This window comes from Hippopotamus amphibius, chromosome 6 (genome assembly GCF_030028045.1).
Source record: "Hippopotamus amphibius kiboko isolate mHipAmp2 chromosome 6, mHipAmp2.hap2, whole genome shotgun sequence".
Lineage (NCBI taxonomy): Eukaryota > Metazoa > Chordata > Mammalia > Artiodactyla > Hippopotamidae > Hippopotamus > Hippopotamus amphibius.
This window is the reverse complement of record NC_080191.1, coordinates 170,370,839-170,394,345: the sequence shown is the minus strand read 5'-3', so window position 1 is coordinate 170,394,345 and position 23,507 is coordinate 170,370,839. Positions and strand designations below refer to the sequence as shown.

The 23,507-nt window shown below is 37.3% G+C and overlaps 1 protein-coding gene across 2 annotated transcripts in view; it reads right to left on the bottom strand.

Annotated features, from left to right (window-relative positions):
- UBXN7 (UBX domain protein 7) overlaps positions 1 to 23,507 on the bottom strand; it is a 47,221-nt gene that overhangs the window by 12,362 nt on the left and 11,352 nt on the right. The window contains exons 2-5 of one of the 2 annotated variants that reach the window (XM_057738679.1): positions 16,573 to 16,720; positions 13,802 to 13,869; positions 7,714 to 7,783; positions 6,361 to 6,473 (exon numbers count right to left, since the gene is read on the bottom strand). In XM_057738679.1, the coding sequence (XP_057594662.1) occupies positions 6,361 to 6,473; positions 7,714 to 7,783; positions 13,802 to 13,869; positions 16,573 to 16,642 (321 nt within the window). In that variant the 5' untranslated portion in view covers positions 16,643 to 16,720. The remainder of the gene's footprint in view (positions 1 to 6,360; positions 6,474 to 7,713; positions 7,784 to 13,801; positions 13,870 to 16,572; positions 16,721 to 23,507) is intronic. The other variant, XM_057738677.1, reaches the window with a different exon arrangement.

The window sequence follows — 23,507 nt, the reverse complement described above, 5'->3', positions numbered from 1 at the left end:
CTGATACGTTTCAGAATTCAGAAGCTGTCCTCTTTCCATATAAATACTAAGCTTTTTCCTTCAAGTATGACATCTGGAGTTTTCCGTATCTAAACATTAATCACATTATTTTGCTTATATGTATGTAATTATACTGCCCATTTGCAACCATTTCCCAATTTAAATGAACTGTTTTCCTTTTATCCACTGTTATTTGATACAGTGGATGGATTTTTATTGTACATATAAACATCTTTACCCGAAAAAGACTCCACAAACAAGGGTAACGAGTCACATAATTCTATTGTGCTGTCTCTTCTAATCTCTATCTACAAATACACCTCTCCTTTCTAATAACTGTAACTAGTATGTGCGTATTAGTTTATGTTGTTTTATTTTTCTTCAACATCATTTTTTATACACATTTCCAAATACCATATTCATCTCAATTATCAGGCATGTGGTATTTTATAGAATCACTCTAAATCTTTCAGTAAAAGCTGCTGAGGACTTCTTCTCTCAGGATTGTTTTCCCAGGAGTATATTTCAAAATTGAGTTTACAGATCAAAGACGTTCAGAATCGTCTCCAAAAGACCCCCCAATTTATAGCACAAGTATCAATCATGAGTGAGTATGTACTTTTTTCTTTGCCTCACGTTTCCTCATCACCATAGTGACCTAAGAAATACTGCTGAACTAGAAATGAATAGCAGAAAAGAAAATGAACAAATGCTACCTCAAACCTTTGACAGAAACAATGAAATGAAAGCCATAGCTTTGAATAATTTTGTCCTGAAACAATGTTTTTCTCCAAATAAGTTTGACATGGGAAAATCTTAAGAATCAACTGACTCAGGTCAACAACAACTGAAGAACACACATCATTTTGGACATACTGGAAAATGTAAGACCATCTCCTGTCTTATAATAAGGTTACACAGTCTTACAAAAATTGTTATCCTATTTTTCTGTACAAGTCCCCCAGAGAAAATAATTTTATAATATTCATTACTGAGTCCACAGGTGAAAATTCAAGTTCTAAAAGGAAGTAGCCCAATATTGAGCCAGGAAACTACAATTAACTGGTCAAAAGCTTATTTTTAAGTATATAAATCTAATAAAATAACTCCTCTAGGAAGTAATAGTATTCCACTTAATTCCTTGTCTATCGTAAGCACACAGATTTAATAAATGAGTGATAAATGAGTAATTATACTGCTTTAACTGGAAGTATTTGAGAACAGGGCTTCCCTGGTGGCGCAGTGGTTAAGAATCCACCTGCCAATGCAGGGCACACAGGTTCGAGTCCTGGTCTGGGAAGATCCTACATGCTACAGAGCAACTACGCCTGTGCACCACAACTACTGAGCCCATGTGCCACAACTACTGAAGTCTGCATGCCTAGAGCCTGTGCTCCGCAACAAGAGAAGCCATCACAATGAGAAGCCCATGCACAGCAACAAAGACCCAACACAGCCAAAATAAATTTAAAAAAATAAATAAAATTTGAGAACTAAGGAAAAAAATAGCACAGATTCTAGAAAAACAGACTGAAGAGCAGATAATTCATATAATCAGGTAAATTTACTAAGTCTGCCTCAATTACAACACTGACCAAAAAAAACGTGTTAACAGACTTCTCTGGTGGTTCAGGGGCTAAGACTCCATGCTCCCAATGCAGGGGGCTCGGGTTCAATCTCCGGTCAGGGAACTAGGTCCCACATGACACAACTAAGAGTCTGCAAGCCACAACTAAAAACTGCATGCCGCAAAGAAGATCCCCCATGCTGCAACTAAGGCTTGTAGCAGCCAAATAAATAAATACATAAATATTTTTAAAAAAAGTATAGCACTGAAAAATAATAAAACTCCAAAGTTCAAAAACAATGGAGAGGCATTTGCTATTGTTTTTGTTTAATTTTAAAAAATTTATTTATTTATTTATTTGGCTGTATCGGGCCTTAGTTGAGGCACATGAGATCTTTCTTGCAGCATGCAGATTCCTACACTGTGGCACATGGGCTTCTCTGTAGTTGTGGCGTGCAGGCTCCAGAGTGAGCAGGCTCAGTAGTTGTGGTGTGCACAGGCTCCAGAGTGAGCAGGCTCAGTAGCTGTGGCGTGCACAGGCTTAACTGCCCTGGGGCATGTGGGGATCTTAGTTCCCTGACATCCCCTGCATTGGAGGGCAGATTCTTAACCAATGGACCACCAGGGAAGTCCCTGCTATAGCTTTTAAAAAGTCATTTATTCACATTCACACTTCCATTCATTCATTCAAGAAATATCTGAGTATCTACCATGTTTCAGGTAGTTACAGATGCTTACACTGGGAGAAAATTTATGCAAGCAAGAGAAACTGTAAGATGTTCTTAAGAAATTACTTCTAATGTAAATCAAAACTACAATAAGGTACCACCTCACAACAGTCAGAATGGTCATTATTAAAAAATCTACAAATCTGGGGCTTCCTAGGTGGTGCAGTGGTTAAGAATCCGCCTGCCAATGCAGGAGACATGGGTTCGATCCCTGTTCCAGGAAGATCCCACAGGCCTCGGAGAAACTAAGCCCGTGCACCACAACTATTGAGCCTGTGCTTTAGAGCCCATGAGCCACAACTATTGAGCCCATATGTCGCAACTACTGAAGCTCACATGCCTAGAGCCCGTGCTCTGCAAAAAGAGAAGGCATGGCAATGAGGAGCCTGCGCACCACAATGAAGAGTAGCCTCCACTCACCGCAACTAAAGAAAGCCCGTGCACAGCAAAAAAAAAAAAAAAAAACTACAAATCTGGAGAGGGTGTGGAGAACAGGAAACCCTCTAACACTGCTGGTAGGAATGTAAATTGATGCAGCCACTACGGAAGACACTACATAGGTTCTAAAAATAAAACTAAAAATAGAGCTACCATATGATCCAGCAATCCCACCCCTCTGGCCATATATCCAGGCAAAACTATACTCAAAAAGATATATGCACCCCTGTGTTCTTAGCAGCACTATTCACGATAGCCAAGACATGGAAACAACTTAAATGTCCATCAACAGAGGAATGGGTAAAGAAGACGCAGTACAGGTATACAATGGAGTATTACTCAGCCATAAAAAAGAATGAAATACTCCCATTTGCAGTAACCTGGATGATCATACCAAGTCAGACAAAGACAACTACCATACGATATCACTTACATGTGGAATCTGAACATGACACATCATCCGAAGTCCCTTGCTCACTCAGCTCCAGCTACACTGGTTTCCTTGGCTGTACCAGAAATATGCCCAAGCTCTTTCCAACACCAGTACCTTTACACTTAACTTTTTCTGCTCTTCCCTAAGACCCTTCTACAGTTTACATTCCCTCACTTCATTCAGGTTTCTACTCAAATACCATTCTTTCAGAAATCTTTCCTCATCTTCCTATCTAAAACGGTCCCTCTCTCAACGCAATTACAAACACGTGAAACCTATGAAATCAACCTTGCTTATGTCCCCAAACAAATGGAACAGTCCTCTCTTTCTCTTTTCCTTATTCTATTTTATTGTTTCTCCCAGCAACTACTGTAACCTGAAATTTCTGTGTGTGTCAAACACATAAATAAAAAATATATATACATATATACACTGAATATGTTATATAGGTACTGTTTTTGTTTTTTATTTGTTTATAGTCTGTTTCTCCCTCTAGAATATAAATTTTTTTGATGGCAAAGGACTTTGTATAATTTGTTTACCACTATCTCCCTGTGGCAGAAACTACTTATAGGTAACAAATACCCATTTTTCCCTTCTCCTTAGTAACAGAAGCTCCAGTTTTCAGCTGAGCATCTTGATTTCCTGGTGTCCTCTGCACCGAGGTATGGCCATGTTGCTAAGTTCTGGTCGACGGAATGTGAAAAGTGATGTGTATGACCCCTAGGTTGTGCCTTTGAAGGGAAAAGGTGTACCCTTCTCAGTCACTTCCCTCCTTCATGCTAAGTGAAAAGCAAACATGGTGGTAAGCCATCTTGAATCATGTAGTCAAGGGCAAGCAAGACCTAAGGAATAGCAGAATAGGACAAAAAAAAGTGCATTCCTAATAACTTCATAGAGCAGAACATCCTAAGAGCATAGACCTCTATCTTGTTTAAGTCAATGTTTGTTATATTCCTGGTCTCTCTCACATGTAGTTAAATCTTTATCCCAATAAATATAATCCCCATCCCCTAGAACAAGGCCTTGCAACAGGACATCTTACTAAATATTTACTGAATGAACAACTGAACTAATCAGTCTCTCATTTGGTTAGCGTAAGCCAGAACCCTTGAACATGGTCTGCCTCTAGTTACATTAAGAAATAAGAAAGTCTAGTTTCTAAATCTGTAAAACTGTGGCTCAGATCTATATCTAATTCAAACCTTGTGGGTCCTACCTGAGCAGCCAGACTATTTCTTTAATTTTGAACATTCACCTCTCTAAGTTTCAGTGACTTAATTTTGCATATTACTTCCCTAATTTTTATAAAACTAATGGATATATCATTAGTAATAATGAAATGCCTACTTTTTCTGGGAATGTTTATATCATTTAGAGACTTGTAAATGATAAAGTTGAGTATTTTCAGGAAAAAATAAGTAGATTGTTGAAAATGACATAGGTCACAAAATACAAAGAAAAAAAGTGACACAACTTAACAAAATGAACCAAACGTCAGATGACAATATCAAAAAAGATTCACATTTTCCCTTAACAAACAAGCAGCAGAGTAACTGCTTTTTATGAGCCCAAAGTGACCAAATTAAATCAAGCTCAGAGTTATTTTGTTATGCCCCAAAGCAATGCAGAAGCTAATGAAAATAGAAAGCACATCAAAACAAACTCTGATCCTTTTTCGTCTTGCATATTGTGCTGTTCGCTGTCAATGGTTATATTATCACCAGAACAGTAGGAAGGGCAGGCAGTTGCCATGTTGAAGATCTTGAGCGAAAGATGAAGAAAACTGAGGGGACATCTAAGCTGACATCTTTGAGCTGATAAATGAACACCAGACCCCTTGAACTTCATTTACACAACAAAAAGAAACACATTTGAGCAAATCTCCACCATTTGGATTTTGTTACATGTTGCCAAACAGTTTCAGGTTTTACAATTCAGAAAATTAAAGAATTCAGAAAGAACAAGCTTATAGTTAAATTTCTTAATCTAAATATTTCATTTAGGCTAGTATACGAATATGTCATAGGACAAAATTTAAAAAAAAAATCATAATTCACTTCCAAATATGTACCTACTAACGTCACTTTTATAGTTATTGTTTGGCCTACTTTATCCTAACAGAAAAGACTTACCTGAAATTTAAGTGACTTACATCCACAGAAATGCTCTTCTGATTCAAAAGAGCATTAACATGATAGTCAGCACACAAAAGCAAGTTGTTTGAACACCTCAACAGAAGAATATTTAAAATCCTAATTAAACGTATTCACTTACCAAATACCATGTTCCTATTAAATACTAGAGACTGGGTCTCAAGGATCACTAAAATAAAAAAAGAAACATGGTTCCCCTGCCCTATTTAAGCTTATAATTTAGCAGACAATCATATAAACCTGCTCCAGAAAGTTTTCCTTTGGCTTCAACTAAATTAAAACCAAGAACTAAAGAAGAATATACTCTGCAACTATAGAGATATTCTTTTAAAACACACTAGGGTCCTCATAAAAACATGGGTAAAAGATACCTACAAAGAATTCACAAATGGCCAAAACACATGCATGCGCGCGCACACGCGCGCGCGCGCGCGCACACACACACACACACACACTTCTCAATACTAATTAAAGCTATATAGGGACTCCCCTGGTGGTGGAGTGGTTAAGAATCCGCCTGCCAGTGCAGGGGACACAGGTTTGAGCCATGGTCCGGGAAGATCCCACATGTCGCAGGGCAACTCAGCCTGTGTGCCAGAACGATTGAGCTCGCATGCTGCAACTCTGAAGCCCATGTGCCTAGAGCCCGTGCTCCACAACGAGAAGCCACCTCACTGAGAAGCCCACACACCGCAATGAAAAGCAGCCCCCGCTCGCCACAACTAGGGAAAGCCTGTGCAGCAATGACGATCTAACGCAGCCAAAAAAATATATATACATATAAACTTTTAAAAGATTTTTTAAAAAACTATCAAAACAGTAGGTTCTAAAACGATACCACAGAAGGCATAATAAAATGATTTTATCAGGCAATCTCATATACTGCTGGCAGAAATATAAATCAATGTAACTTTCTGGGTGTCTCATACTAAGATGCCAATTCTCTGTATGTTGAAAACTTTTTTTTTGCTCTTAGGAAAATGCCGTTAAAAATGCAAAAGGATTCATAGTTTGCGCTTAGAATCTCCAACAACTTACCGTTTCAAAGCTGCCTTTATGCATCAAATCAATGGGTGGCCGGAACAGATCTGCAAGGGTAGTTAGTTTCTTATCTATTGCTCCTCCATTTCTTAATTCCTGTTCTTGCCGAACTGCAACACAGGAGGATAAGTTTCAATTAGCCACAAAATAAAAGTCATGAATCTCGCAATTAAAAAAAACATGCATCAGTTGCAAGAACTAATGTACAATGTGCTTGATCTCAAATGCAAATACAAGATCTAAGGCTGACTCTGAAAAAAAATACAAAGTCAGGTGGGGAGGGAGTCTTAAGACTTGGTTCTCTTTATCCAAAGGTAAGGATAAAAGCAGAAATTATGTAAGAGTCACTTATTCAAAATATTTCCTTCACATACTCAAAACTAACTTTAGCACAGGAGAAAACTTTCACCTCCATTTATCTAGCTCTGAAAGTCATCCCAATTTATCTAGCTACATTCTAGTTGTTTCCAGGTACATTCCCAATCTTGAAAGATTCTGGCAGTGAGACAGAATGACTACTGCTGTCATCTTCTGGAAGGGCACAGGGTTCCCTGAATGACCCGAGTCACTCTGGATTCCACTTCAACTCTCTCAAGTTACAAGACCTATCTGTGCTTCAATGAGCTCATTATAAATTACTACGAATCAAATATGGTTCAAGAGTTTCTCATGTATTCTCTAAACATAAGTATTCTTTTCTTTAGGATTCCATTGCTAAATCTGTACTAAATCCACTAAAAGCAGAAGGCCAAGATTCTCATTTTAACTTATTCCACAGAAAGATATAAACCTATTCCAAACAACTGTAGCCAAAATGTTAATAGTGGCTGCTTTGGGTAGTATGGCTTTTTCTTTTTCTATTTCCCAGTCCCTACAATAATCATTTCCATGTGGTTATTCCTTTAACTGACATATATCAGGACCCTGAGGAAAATCAGTTTTTTATTAATAAAGTAAATAGTCAGGATTTAAGTGCTCATTCAGAAATGGTTAAGTTTATAAATTACCATATTTCTTACATTATATTCATCTCTCTTCTTCTTCTATAACCAGGCAGGTTAGAATTCGGAACAATTGAGCTCAAGGGGGAGTTAATAAGAATCACACACTGAATTCACAATTCACTTTTTAAATAAGATGATCCTCAATGTTATTAGGCCTAATATTAATCATCTTTTTAAGAAAAAAATTATATAAAACAAACTAGGATCTTGACCTGAAGGGGAATGTGTGCGTGCTTTCCCACCTTGTGGTTTTATCTGTGGCAGAGGAGAAGCGGGAAGAAAGACAAGGAGAGAGGGAGAGGGAGGGAGAAAGAGAAAAAGAGATGATAAACTGGTTCATAGATACCTACTAGTTTCAGTCTGAAAATCCCGGAAACCATCAAATATTGAACGTGCAGGACGGCGTCTTTTAGGAGCTTTTCAGGAGGAAAAAATAGAATTGATACAAAAAGTTAAACACTGACTTTGTAACAATTCTAAAAATGTCCTTATCTATAGGAATTACTTATTTTAAGACACTCAGATTCCTTATGGTGCCCTCCTTCAAAAAATAAAATATTTTAAAAACCTTCAAGCCATTCATATATAATTAACTTAACCATCTTCAGCCCAACCATTTTGTTTGACAAAAAAAGAAAATTAAGGCTCAGTTACAAGATTTGGTCAAACTTATGTAAAAAGATAGGAAGATTTTGAAGATGACTCCCCATGGAAATGAAGCTACATACATGCTGCAAATGACTAATTCGGGTTAGCCTAAAGGATCTGCCTTTAGTACTATACTTCAGTACAATACTCGAATAAGTTCCAAGCCATAATATTTAAGAACTACCTCTTAGTAAGTGGATACACATGTAGAATTATCAACACTAAAAAACAATTTTAATTTTGGAAGAAAATTTTTTCCTACAGTTACAGAAAAATGAACAGAACCAAGGTCTTTTGATACCTTTGTATAGTGTCTATTACCAATTTTAAGTATCACACAGATAAAGTTGAAAAAGCAATCATCAAAATGTTATCTTCCCGTACTTTCTTACACCTAAAAAATTTACCAGGTCTTAAATGGGAAAGGAATCTGAAAAAGAATAGATATATGTATATGTGTAACTGAATCACTTTGCTGTAAACCTGAAACTAACACAACATTGTAAATCAACTATAATATAAAATAAAAATTGTTTAAAAAGTTACCAGGTCATTTATACACATTAAAGTAATAAGGACATTTAATGATTCTTTCAATATGGGTAACAGTTACTAAGTTACGGCAAGCCCCACCAGCATGTAACCAGAACAATGCTCCTCGCTGACAAACGATGATTAGATAGTAAGATCAGACAGACACTATAAAGTCTCCCGTCCCATGTCAAAGCATGTGTCCCAGCAGCCCATGTTTACTATCACACAGGGTAATTCTTCTAATCCAAGAGCTACTGAGTAAAAAGAAAAACAAAAAAACAACAAAATGCAGAACTATATGTTAAAAAATCCCACATTTGTTTAAAACATTACCTGTTGGTATTTCATTTATGCATATATGTGTATCAGTATTTATATTAAAGAATCACAATACTATCTCTAGGAAAAGGAATTTGGTAAAAATGAGAGGCTTCTATATTTTAGTTTTGTATTGAATTTCAAAATTTAAATTGAACTTTACATATAGTTTTACTTTATTGAATAAATTAAACAAATTATTTCAATTTTTATTAAACTTATAAAATTTAAATACTGCATTATTTTTCCTCCCTCCCTTTATAAATAAGGAAGAAATGTTATTCTTTTCAATCTTAAATGTATGTTTCTAGCAGCAATAATATAACTTCTCAAATAATGCTTTCTTAGAACTCATTATCATGTACTATTTAACCATAACAATTAAGAAAGTAAGGTCAGCTGATTCACTTTGGTGTACCTCAAAAGCTGGTACAAGAGTGTAAAGCAATTATATTCCAATAAAGGGCAAAAAGAAAAAAATTATGTCATCTTAGGATAAGACATAGAACAGCTGCCTAAGAAAGCATATTATTAAAAAAAAAAAAAAAAAGAAAGAAAGCATATTATTATTGGGGAAGTAGTACATAGTACATAAAAGGTACTTTCCTACTTTTAAACTGCCAAAGGCAGGCCAGTCAATATTCTACATTTTCCACACACACACACACACACACACACACACACACTCTCTCTCTCTCTATCCCCGCCCCCCCCCCCCCCCCCCCAATTATCCCTTCTCTATCAGACACTTGATCTCCTGGAGATTCATACCAGTTCCTCTTATTGCTAGCTTTCCAACCGAATTCTTTCATTTCTTGGGCTCATGACCTGTTCCCATTTGTTTCCCCCTGATTTATCGTAAGTCTAACCAAGAACCTCTGGCTCAGGACACAACACCTCTAGCTCTAGGACCGTTACTACTCCTGCCTGCCTCTTCAATATGTGGTTTCCTGACTCTTCCAAACCATATGCTATAAGTTAACATCAGTCCTCTGTACTCTCACTCCATTGCCCACGTAATAGGAGTGCTGGTCACCGAGGTCAAAGAGGCTAAGCTACAAAGAGCTAAAATAGATTCAAAAGAAGCTTCATAGTCAGAATAGGGGAGGAATAGAGGGAAAAAAATTTGAGAAGAGTGGCACTGTTTCACATTTTCACAAATCTCTGTTAATAACCGGTGTAAGAGAAGACATCTGAATTTTTAGATCTACTTCTGCATTCAACCTGCTGCTATTCCTTTAGTTCAAGTATACGAAGAAAATTAAAATTCAACTTCACACAGACATGTAGTTGTAAAAGGGAAGAGGATTTTAACAGTGTTTTAGGACAATTGTGAACATTCTCCTCTGCTACGACTCCAAAACATAACCAGTGATAATTTCTTAAAGGTTGGCTGCAACCTGGAATTTGAAATCTTATCAATGAACTTTTCATACTCTGTTCCATTAAAATCCACTGGTCTACGTGGTAGGCAGGCTCTATGATGTCTCCCAATTATTCCTCTCTCTCAGCATTCATAACCTGTGTGCGAACATCTTGAGTATGGGCAGGATCAAACAGAATGTGGCAGAGGTGACGGGATGTCACTTCCAACAATTAGGTTACAAAAAGATGGTGGCTTCCATCCTGGGTTGCCATCCCTGGCTCTCTCATTTGCTCGGTAGCATGGAACTGCCGTCTCCAGCCAACCAGCAGCCACGTGAGTAAACTTAGAAGATCTTCCTCTAGTCCTGCTCTAAGAAGACTGCAGCCCTGGCTGACACCGTGATTACACCCTGTGAGAGACCCTGAACAGAGGCACCCAACGAAGCCACACCTGGATTCCTGACCCTCAGAAATGGTGACATAACATATACTTGTTATTTCAGGAGGCTAAATTTTGAAGCAATTTGTTAAACAGCAATAGATATCTAATCAATATTGCATATATAGATACTTACATATAGATCTGAATAGATCTTTCCCCTAGGCACAATTCTGTAATATTGTGCTTTGGTCATTTGAAAATATTTGTTCCCTGAGTTATGCAAACATTCCAAATATTGACCATTTCATCATATGATATTAAAAAATAAAATCACTATCTGTTAATGTCACTAATCTCATCAGAAAGCCTTTAAGTACTGGGAAGCTATCAAGCTCACAATCATGTACATAAACTTTCTAAAATACTAAGTTCTGCCTGAAAGCTTTTCTTTTTCTTTTCTTAGATCACTGGCAACAAATAATGTCAGTTGTTTGCCTTGAAGCAGTAACAGGCTTTGTAAACATTCAAGAAAATGTCTGTCAAATGCCCAAGTCTAAATAACTATAGTTTGTCGGTAATCTTTCAAGAAAAATAACGTTCCATAAAAAAAGCAGCTAGTTTAGCTCCAACAACGGTACAAGTGTTTCTCCCTAAAGTAACCAGAGTACTTCAGTATGCAGGAGTGCTTCATGCACACACCCTTTCTCATCAAATATCAAATACAACAGTTTAAAAATGTAGGTCAAGATCAAACGAAATCAATTTATATTGCTTCATCAAGAACATTAGTAAACAACTGGCTTTTTTTTTTTTTACACTGCAAGCGTGTGTCAGTGAAGAATTCAACAAGTAGTAGCAGTTTGGTGCCACTGTCCTGACTCAATTAAGATGCAGCAGTATGACCCATCACTGCTTCCGAATTACCAGCCCAAATGTCAATACAGTGAAAAAGGCAAATAACTTGTTAGTACTATTATGAAAACAGTTTTGATCTTACAGACCCACTGAAAGGGCATCAGGGACTCCCAGACCACACTATGAGAAACACACTTTAAATCGATACTATCCCAGGGACTTCCCTGGTGGTGCAGTGGTTAAGACTCCACACTCCAAGTGCAGGGGGCCTGGGGTTCCATCCCTGGTCTGGGAACTAAGATCCCACACACTGCAACCAGAGAAGCCCTCGTGCCGCAAGAAAGACCCAGCGCAGCCAAAATTAATTAACTAATTTTTTTAAAAATCAATACTATCCCTAAGAAGAAAATAGTTCTCCAAAAACCTTTTCAAAGTTATAATAAGGTCTAATAATGAAAGTCAGGACTGACTTCTTCACTGTATAAAGTCATCCTCACCCCCCCTTATCAAACCAGAGGTAAAAGGAAGAAAGTGAGGTTTCAAGTGGGAACTCTTTTGCTTCTGTTAAACAGTAAAATAGCACAGAATTTATTTGTTGTTGTCTTCCCCACTCAAAGATCCTGCTTTTATTCCCTGCAATAAAGGAAAGATAAAGCTTCCAAGGGCACTCCTCAGCTCCAAAATCTGTAACATTTATATGAGAAAAAAAGATCATGAACAATGCTTTATTACCTCTGGTACACTAACAGGCACAACTAGCTAAATTGAACAGTTCAGAAAGCACATATCATACTTCAATATTCAGATCTTATAGTTTTCTTCCTCCCATCTTTATTTCTGAATCTAGACAGTATATTCTTTATTGTTTTCTACAGTAAACTCCAAAGCTGCCAAGTTAAAGATCAATCTTAGGACTTCCCTGGCAGTCCAGTGGTTAAGACTCCATGCTTCCAATGATAGGGGTGTGGGTTTGATCCCTGGTCCAGAAGCTAAGATCCCACATGCCGTGTGGTGTGGTGGCCAAGAAAATATTAAAAAAAAAAAAAAAAAAAAGATAAATCTTAAAACTCTCAATTAAGTTGTTTTCAAATCAAAAGATATGGTTTATATAACTTTCCATCTTTTTCTTATAATGTATGTCTTCTTTATTTTAATTTACCTGCAAAACTTTTTATAGGCCTATCTCTCTACATTGCTGTTCTCAATATATATAATATACATTTCTATGTTTCTGTCTACCCAACCAAATCATAACTTTATCTGCCGGGCGTTTTTTTGTTTTGCCTGCGCCACATGGCATGTGGAATCTTAGCTCCCCGACCAGGTACTGAACCCATGCCCAGGTACTGAACTCCCGTGGAAACTTGGAGTCTTTTTTCCTTTTCCTTCACATCTTTATTGGAGTATAACTGCTGTACTATACTGTGCCAGTTTCCACTGTACAACAAAGTGAATCAGCTGTATTTATACATATATGCCCATCTCCCCTCCCTCCCGCGACTCCTTCCCACCCTCCCTATCCCACCCCTCTAGGTCATCACCAGTCATGGAGCTGATCTCTCTGTGCTCTGCAGCAGCTTCCCACTAGCCTTCTATTTTACATTTGGTCGTGTGCGTATGTCAGTGCTACTCTCTCACTTTGTCCCAGCTTCCCCTTCCCCCGCCACGTCCTCAAGTCTATTCTCTACGTCTGCGTCTATTCTTGCCACTAGGTTCATCAGTGCCAGGAAACGTGGAGTCTTAACCACTGGACTGCCAGGGCAGTCCCCTATCTTCTGTTTTTTAATATACCTATTAATGCCTAAAATATCTGCCCCACAAAAGGTAAATAAGTGCTTATTAACATAAAACTATAAGTTTTCTTTAAAGCTGATTAAATGTCCCATTTCTACCATCTTCTCTGTGCACCCCAGACTGGTACTTTTTTGCATGGATTAGGGAGCACTTTCTCTTTTCAGTACAAGAATAGCACTTCTAGAAATTAAAAAAGAGTGAAGGTGCAGCTATATCAAGACAGGAAGGATGCGGCAGTCAAGTGGGTACCTAAAACTCAAAAAATAATCATAGTCTTTTATCTAATGATAGATTTGTTTCCATTATAAGGCAGCAGTTCTTTTTTGCTTATTTTCCTCCTTTTGGCCTTCTGCAACAACTGTCAACTTTTTAATCTGGTTCACTCCTCGGAAAGAGCCAACTGTGCAACTTTCCTGAGGGGACTACAGAATTACAAGGTAAGAATCTCTGAGCCAGCCTTCACATCTTTTGATAGCTTCATTAAAATCCAGACGACAACAATAAAGTTAAATAAGGCTAAGAAAAAAGGTAAACTTACCACCAAACAAAGGTTCTGGTTCCACCAATATTTCTTGCTTTTGAGGAATTGGGGCCCGGACTTCCTCTCTGTTAAAAAAAACACAGAACAACAACAAAAAAAAGTGTGAAAATATCCAAATGAAAACTGTTTTCTGCTACCTATTCTCACTGTAACTATTGTGAATGCATTCAAATTAACAAGTAAAACAGGGAACCACATTAAATTAGGATAAGTGATTGTTAGATGATTTCCATATATAGATGAACTGGAATAAAGCATAGACAGCACAAATGAGTTTATAAAGAAAGAGAACACAAAAATAAAAAATATTTCCCCTTTCCTCCAAGTTCCCTGCCCTAAATTCTTTAGAAAAAAAATAAGGAAATTTAAACACATACACACTCTTCAGGCAAAAATTAATGGAAAAATATGAGCTTAGTAAAAGCAATATTACACCACCACTACATCAAGTAACATAATTAAATCACAGATACATTAAAATAAGCTTAACCAGGCAGTTAATTTTATGCTAGTTATGAAGATGGCTAACACAGGTAGAGCCCTTGGATTATTTATTAAGTAGACATTAATATACATAGAATAGAAAAAATATTCATCTTTTAAAAGCCTATAAACTCTTCAAAGTTCACCTCCAGAGGGATTACTAATCATCCATCTCTTCTAGTGGACAATACTCATTTAGATGTGCTGTAAAACATGGTGTATATGTCTTTATATAGCAGTTTATTTTAGTTTTAATTCAAATACAAAACTCTGTTGATTAAGGCTCATAGCAAGTAATAGTAAGTTCCAAATTTAACATGTTCCTCTTATAATAAATATTAATTTAAGTTAGGCCTAATGCTTTTCATTCAGGTGTTTCTAATAGTTATTAATAACTAACCTTAAGGCCCTGTTTTTAACATCTAAAAGTTGAAGCTTCAAAACATACTTTATTTAATAAAGTATCAATACTCATTTGTCAACAAAAACTAACATCCTGTAATCAAAGAACAACCAGTTAGACAAAGAAATCTACAATAAGCCAAATGAATGAAGGAAAAAGGATAATTCAAAATTATGTTAAGTACTCTTTCCTACTGTATTTCAGTCATTGCTCACACACAAAATTGTAATACTCTGAAGAAACAATGTGTCCCTAAGAGGAAGCTCTATTAAATCTCTTTCACCAAAGAGAAACAGGCCATTATCTTAAGAAAACTAAAAACTTAAAAGACATCTTCTATCTGAATAGATCTTTCCATTATTGGTATACTTCACTTTACCGTGTGTGTGTGTGTGTGTGTGTGTGTGTGTGTGTGTGTGTGTGTGTGTGTGTGTGAGAGAGAGAGAGAGAGAGAGAGAAAGAGAGAGAGAGAGTATGTATAGAATTATCTCAATCTAAGGGCAATTTATTCAAGAAACAAGCCTTAACTTGATGAAATACATCAATTAGGGTGATGGATTAATTAGTAGTCCCTACACAGAAAGACTTGACTACTACATATTTGAGGTCATCTATTCCAAGACTGCTAGCTATCCAACAAAACGGAAGAATGGAACAGAAGGTGAACTGTAAAGAAAGAAAATTATAGTTTAGGATGTAGGTGCCACTATCAAATGTTAATCAATTAGTAATACAAATAATCTAAGTCAAATTATAATGTAATTCAGTAGGAAAAGACATTCTTTAATCAAAACTATTTTTAAGTACAATTAAGAAAACATGTTTTGAACAGTGAGAACTGATACGTCCCCCAAATCAGCTATAAATACCTGTTATTCAAGTTTCTGTAAACTACACCATGTTTTTACAATGATTTCCATTAAAGATCTGAGTTATGTTGGTAAAGAATGGGTTATCAAACTTGAAATACACAGCCAACATCAACAAGAAAAAACTCTGATAAAATATAAATAATAACCTCTAAAGTTCACACTTCATGGGGAAACAATATTACTCTAGAATCTGGAACTAGATTTTCAAAAGAGGCAATCATGTCCTGAATGTTTATTTGGCTTTTTAAATCTATTTAGTGAAAATAAAATCCATATCTTTTGCCTACTCCTATTTAAGGGGATTCCTCTTACTTAGTATCTCATGTTGTAAACACTGAAGAGTCATAAATGACTGTGAATATTAAAGTCTTATTCAAGGATCTTTGAAATTTTGATTCAAAAATCAATGTTTTTCATTTGAGTGGCATTCATCTCTAATATTTTCCAAAGACTACTGGAATTTCGACTAGCAGGTCTTCATCTCAAACTCTCGTTGGTATCAAACATAAAGAGCAGAAAATACCAAATGTATTCATCATTTGTTACTATTCTCTACATATTAAAGTTCTATATGCTGAAGGTGGTTCCAAAGATCAGCTACATGTAGCTATTTAAGGTACAAATTTTCTTCAAAAATTTTTCATGACAACTCAAAACTTTCCTGGAATAATGCAGGAAAATCTAGAATTGGAAAATCTGAGATTTACTGGGTTTTACTTCCACATCTGCTACTTAATTGCTGTACAGCTTGGGAAAATGGCTATCCTTCTGCTTCCTCTGTAAAATGTGGATAATAATGCCAGCCTATAGGGTTCTTCTGAGGATTAAACAACAGATTTGACAGTGCTCTACAGAACTTAAAGCATGTAAGTACAAAAATTTTCACCTGACACTCTCAGATGCTTTCAACTTTTCATTTGTTCAAAACAGAGAATTAGCCTGATGGATAAAAATATAACAGCTCAATTTTGGCACGGGGTAGCTTCTAATAATAAATAATAAATTCATACTCTGTGTGTGGTCTGACAGTGGAGACACTTGCTGAACTGGTACTGGGCTCTTCAGCGATTCCTCCACCATCCAAAAACATAGTGACTGCCATCTCCAGATTATTGTTGCAGGCTTCAAGCATATGTTTCCCTACACTTTCACTTGCACCTGAAATAGTATAAAAACAAGAAAAAAGTTAAAAAAAAAAGACACCTTCTTACATTCAGTTCCCATTAGAATACAGAATTCCCAAGTAAATTAATAGTACTTTCCCCAATTTAGAATGAATGGTCTTTCAAAAAAAAGAAAAAAAAAACTGTTTACTTCTATACTGTTGGCTGACTAGTGTGAAATATAGAGCTAGAAAAGAAAGCACCATTAGGGCTTCCCTGGTGGCGCAGTGGTTAAGAATCTGCCTGCCAATGCAGGGGACACAGGTTCAAGCCTTGCTCCAGGAAGGTCCCAAATGCCGCGGAGCAACTAAGCCCATGTGCCACAACTACTGAAGCCCATGCACCTAGAGCCCGGACTCTGCAACAAGAGAAGCCACCGCGATGAGAAGCCCGCACACTACAATGAAGGGTAGTCCCCCGCTCACCGCAACTAGAGAAAGCCCATGTGAAGCAATGAAGACCGAAAGCAGCCAATAAATAAATTAAATTTATTAAAAAAAAAAGAAAGCAGCATTAAAAATAGTAGTCTTCATAATAAAACAAAAACTAAATAAAGCATTTATCTGCCATCTCTTTAAATGGATCAATTATATGTTTGTTAATAAACTGAAAAAGAAAATGAAAGACTACATTCTAGAAAATTAGAAATACTTCATTAGAAAGAATGCATTTCACTTAGCAATTTCTATTTCTATAAGAAAGTAAACATTTTAATAACAATGGGAGAGAAGGAAGACGGGACTTTTTGTCAAAGATACAACTAAGTCAAAATTTGGTAAGAAATGTCACTCTTCATCATTTAAAACTTGCCCTGGGGGGGACTTGAGGGAAGGTGGGGGGGACTTGAGGGAGGGAGGGAATACGGGGATATGTGTATAAAAACAGATGACTGAACTTGGTGTACCCCCCCAAAAATAATAAATTTTAAAAAATAAAATAAAATAAAACTTGCCCTAGCGTACACTCATCTGTACAGTAAGCATAATCTGTTTGATGTAATATAAACTGATAAAGCCCTTTAAGAAGTCAATTTTATAACATGTCAAGAAACATAAAAATAGTCTTTTACTTTTTTGACCCAGTAATTTGGGCTTGTAGTGTAAATAAATCTACATAAATCTATGTAAAATATATGCATAAACATGTCTATACATGTGTCCAGGATAGCTTTAGTTAATACTGAAAAACTACAGACAACATAAATGTTTAATAGTAGTAGAGTCTAAATTGTAAATCTATTTGGTGGGCATTAAAAAGCATCTCAGGTCACAAGGAACTATATTCAATATCCTGTAATAAACCACAATGGAAAAGAAAAAAAAAAGGAATAAAAAAGCATCTCAGACTTTCCATTTGAGATGACTTTCCTTCTACCTGAATTGTGTCCCTTAGTCTCCTCTAGTGAAGACTGCTAGTGCGTGTATAGTTTTTTTGTTTTTTGTGTGTTTTTTTGGTCTGAAAACGCCTTTATTTTGCTATTGTTCCTGAAAGACAGCTTCACTGGATATTCTATTTTAAGGCTGACAGCTATTTTCTCTCAGTACACTGTGATAGCATTCCAGTGTCTTTTGTTGTTGCTTCTGGGAAGTAAGCTGCCAGACTAAAGAAAAACATTTTTATAGCAATCTGTTGTTTTTCTCTAGCTGCTTTTAAGGTGTCCTCTGTCTCTGGTCTTCTGCAGTTCCACTCTGATTTGCTGGGGCTGATTTTATTTATCGTCTATGGGATTCAATGGACTTCCACCATAAGGATTGTTACCCTTTATCAATTCTGAAAAATCCTCAGACATTTCTATTTTAACAATCACCTTATTCCTCCATTCACACTTATGTCCTTCTGAAACTCCAATTAGATGTATGTTAGAACTTTTCATTCTATGCTGTGCCAATCTGGTTTTTACCTGTTCACGAGCTTTTAATCTTAATTTTTTAAAATTAATTAATTTATTGGCTGTATTGAGTCTTTGTTGCTGCGCATGGTCTTTCTCTAGTTGCAGAGAGCAGGGGCTCTAGGCACGTGGGCTCAGTAGTTGTGGCGCATGGGCTTAGATGCTCTGCGGCATGTGGGATCTTCCCGGACCAGGGACCAAACCCAAGTGCCCTGCATTGGCACGTGGATTCTTAACCACTGAGCCACCAGAGAAGTCCTAGTTACTTTTTTATAACTAGAAGTTCTGTTGTTTGGTTTTTGTTTTCCCTAATCTGCTTGGTCATATTTCAAAGACCCATACTTCACACCCATATTTCTTTTCATTTCTTCTAACATACTAATCAAACTTACTGGAATTACTAAGACAAAATATAAATTTTCTGCAGTCTCTAGAGGTCACTGTCTCGTTTCTGCTGGCTCTTGCTCACTGTGACATGGCTTTTTGTGCATTTTGTGATTTTTTTTTTTTATGACCTCAAAAGGCTTGGAATTTTAATCTATAGATGTTTGAAGCCTGGGTTGAAGTTACATCCCTTCTAAGAGGAGATAATTTGACAGATTTTGTAGGGTACCTGAGGGCACACCAAACAGGGACTATTTAAAATACATTCTTGACTTGAAGTTTTATAAGACCACACGGGAAATGTGACCCTGTAAGGACCCTTGTTATAAATTCTCAGTGAAGATTTCTCCTGCCACTCCCCAAATATCAAGGTCTACGCTTCATGAACGGGAGGGTTCTCCTTTCAGAATCCTCTCCTTAGGAAGGCTGCAGGCTTCTTTCCTGTGCCCTGTGAGGTTATCAAAAGGGGGGGAAGTTCAAAGCAGATTCAACCACGATGAAAGCTTACTTTAAACCTAACTAACATCTGATTCCCAATTTCATTTCATTTTTTGCGTCTGAATATTCTTTACTTTCTTGCCAGCCCAGTGATGCATTTTGAAACATTTTTTTAAACACACATTTTGTTCAGGATTTTTCTTCTTACTTGGGAAGGTTATTCATGATATCTCTCTAGTTTAGTCCTACTGTCAGAAATGAAGTGCTGACTCGACTCTTAATATCCTTCATTTGTTTTCTCTTCTAGAACTACTATTATCTCTAAGGCTTTAAATCAAGTCCTTAATTCTTCTTACCTGGATTACTACAATAAGCTCCCTTCTTAAAAATAAATAAATTTATTCATGTACTTTTACTTATTGGATGCTTTGGGTCTTTGTTGCTGCACGTGGGCTTTCTGTAGTTGTGACGAGCGGGAGCTACACCTCGTTGTGGTGTGCAGGCTTCTTTTGTTGTGGAGTACGGGCTCTAGGCGCGCGGACTTCAGTAGTTGCAGCACATGGGCTCAGTAGTTGTGGCTCTTGGGCTCTAGAGCGCAGGTGCAGTAGTTGTGATGCACAGGCTTAATTGCTCTGCAGCACGTGGGATCTTTCCAGACCATGGTTCGTACCCGTGTCGCTGCACTGGCAGGCGGATTCGGATCCTTAACCACTGTGCTACCAGAGAAGCCCACTACAATAGGCTTCCAACTGATCATCATTCCATCTTCCACCTTGCTGCTGAAGTTATGTTCCAAAATACAAGTGTGATTCTCACGCACAAATACAAACACACACACACAGTTTAAAATTCTTTAATGGCTCTCTGACACCCACAGTATAAATTCCAAAGTCCTTATAATCTGGCAAGTTCTTTGTGATCAGACCTCAGCTTATCTCTCTGGCTTTTCCTCTTCTCTTCTCCACCCCACACAATTCAGTACAGTCACACCACATTACATGCTTGCAAAGCCCTTAATCCCTTCATCCCCCTTCACTTAGTTCATGTATGCTCAAGAATCACTGTGTTACTTCTGTCAATTCCTGCGCTAAGCATTTTCTATACTACCTCCTCCCCACTCCCACCCTTGTGATACTCTTCTATTACATACGTGGATATACTACTAAGCAGTAAATGCTTGTTTATTTTCTGGCTCCCCCAAAAGACCAGAAGCTTCTTGAACACAGGGATTGATTTTTGTCTTGGTATCCTCAGCGTCTAGCATCATGTTCGCTTGCATGTCATCAATACCTAATAAACTGACTTAGAACCATCTGACAGCACTTCAGCTAACCAATTAGTACACTGGGGAAAGAAAGGCCAGATTTCAACCAAAACAACTTCTACATCATTTGAATTTTTTTTTTCTCTTGGCCATGCCACATGTTCGAGGGATCTTAGTTCCTCCACCAGGGACTGAACCCAGGCCCTGGCAGTGAAAGCGCCCAATCCTAACCACTGGACAATCAGGGAATTCCCCTATCTTTTGAATTTTAAATGCATATATTTATGTTTTAAATTTCATTTACAAGGCGATATGGTTACACTGTGGAAATCACAAATAGCAAATGGGTACTTAAATGAACTTAAGATACAACTTCCAGTGTGAGCATCACATACAAATTTTAAAACTGCTACGTCTCAAACAATATAAAGTGAAAATCACATGCTCCAAAACACTGTCAGACGATTTAGAGTAGCTACAGCTTTGTCAAAAAGCTGACAAAGACATATCTAAGATGCCAATTAAAAAAAAAAAATTTCACGGAACATGATTGGAAAAGAAGCATTAATATACAATATTGTGATTAAATGTTAAATCAATAAATAACATATTATAAAAAAGCATCAATCATTTCACATAAATCTCTAGAGGGGATTTCCCTGGTGGCGCAGTGGTTAAGAATCTGCCTGTCAATACAGGGGACATGGGTTCGATCCCTGGTCCGGGAAGATCCCACATGCCCCGGGAGCAACTAAGCCCATGAGCCACAACTACAGAGCCTGCAAGCCACAACTACTGAGCCCATGCACCTGGAGCCCATGCTCCTCAACAACAGAAACCACAACGAGAAGCCTGCGCACCACAACGAAGAGTAGCTCCTGCTCGCACGACTAGAGGAGACTAGAAGAAGCCCGCGCGCAGCAAAGACCCAAAGCAGCCAATTAAAAAACCAAAACCACTCTAGCAATCTACACATTTATGTTAGTCAATAATCTTTTTTGGAAACTGGACAAGTACAGAACTGCCTTTTATTTGGGGTGTGCCTTATATCTGGGTACATATGGTAATGTAAGTTACAAAGAGCCAGGGATGTTTTTTCTTTAAAAGGGCTTCATATATTACTTAAAGCTGAGAAATTTTCTTTTACTCTTCTCTCTCTCCTTCAATTGCAAACATCCCATCAGTCAACCAACAAATCCTATGGCTTCCATCAAATGAACACCCCCCCCCCCCCCCATCCACACTGCAGTCTTTGTTCAGGCCTTCAACCTCTCTTACATGAACTATCACACTTCTTTGCTCCTGGTCATGCTCCTTTTGTTATACTTTCCACGATGCAAAAGAATGTAAATTTGATTATCTCCCCTGTTTCAACAGTTCTTCCCTGCTGACTGGAGAAGTTTTCATCTCTCTTGAGCTGCAAACAAGATTTGGCCCTTATAAACTGCTCCTATTTTATACCCTTCTGCTTTCATCTCACCTCTGTACCGCTCCCTCCAGATGCAGATGATTTTGTAACCTAAGCAGATTCCTTGGTGGTACTTTACCATGCCATGTCTCTGCATGATACGGAGAGCGACAGCAGTCAAATCAGTCCCCTCATTTTTCTTGACAACACACCAAATATCCACCTGCTAAGTTGTGGTCTTTCCCCCTCCCTCCTCACCCTGAAGTAGATACAGAAGAGATACTACTATTCCACATGGCCTTATCTCTATCCTTGTCTCTGCTAGCTCTTCTATCTTACAGAGTTTAAAAACTCCCTGATGGATAAAGAAGATGTGGCATATATATACAATGGAATATTACTCAGCTATAAAAAGGAATGAGATGGAGCTATACGTAATGAGGTGGATAGACCCAGAGTCTGTCATACACAGTGAAGTAAGTTAGAAAGAGAAAGACAAATATTGTATGCTAACTCATATATATGGAATCTAAAAATGGTACTGATGAACTCAGTGACAAGACAAGAACAAGGACGCAGATGCAGAGAATGGACTGGAGAACTCGAGGTTTGGGGGGGCGGGGGGTGAAGGGGAAGCTGAGACGAAGTGAGAGAGTAGCACAGACATATATATACTACCAACTGTAAAATAGCCAGTGGGAGGTTGCTATATAACAGAGGGAGATCAACTCGAGGATGGAAGATGCCTTAGAGGACTGGGACGGGGAGGGTGGGGGGGACTCGAGGGAGGGAGGGAATACAGGGATATGTGTATAAAAACAGATGATTGAACTTGGTGCACCCCCAAAAAATATAATAAATAAATAAATAAAATGAAAAAAAAAAAAAAAACCCTCCCTGAACTGGCCAGTTCTCACTTTTCTCAAACCAGTTCTCTCCAAGTTCTCAGTCCAGCTGAATCAAAAGTTCTCAAGTTCTATACTACATATAAAATAGATAAACAACAAGGCTACTGTACAGCACAGGGAACTATATTCAATATCTTGTAATAAACTATAATGGAAAAGAATATATATATATATAACTGAATCACTTTTCTGTACACCAAAACTAACATTGTAAAAATTAACTATACTTCAATAAAAATGAATAAAATAATTTAAAAAATTAAAAGTTCTCAAGTTCTAGTACAGATTTACATTCTCACCCTTAGGAAACGCTTAAAAAAAGTGAACTGTCAAAACAAAAACAAATTCAACTTTTTGAGGGAAAGGAGGAGATCAAATATCCCAATAGCCAACTGTATGTTAGGTAATTAAATACAAATCCTTGGGGTAAAAACAGGACAAATTTGATGAAAATTTTCCATACTATTACTCATAAAGCCTGAGGCTTTGTTT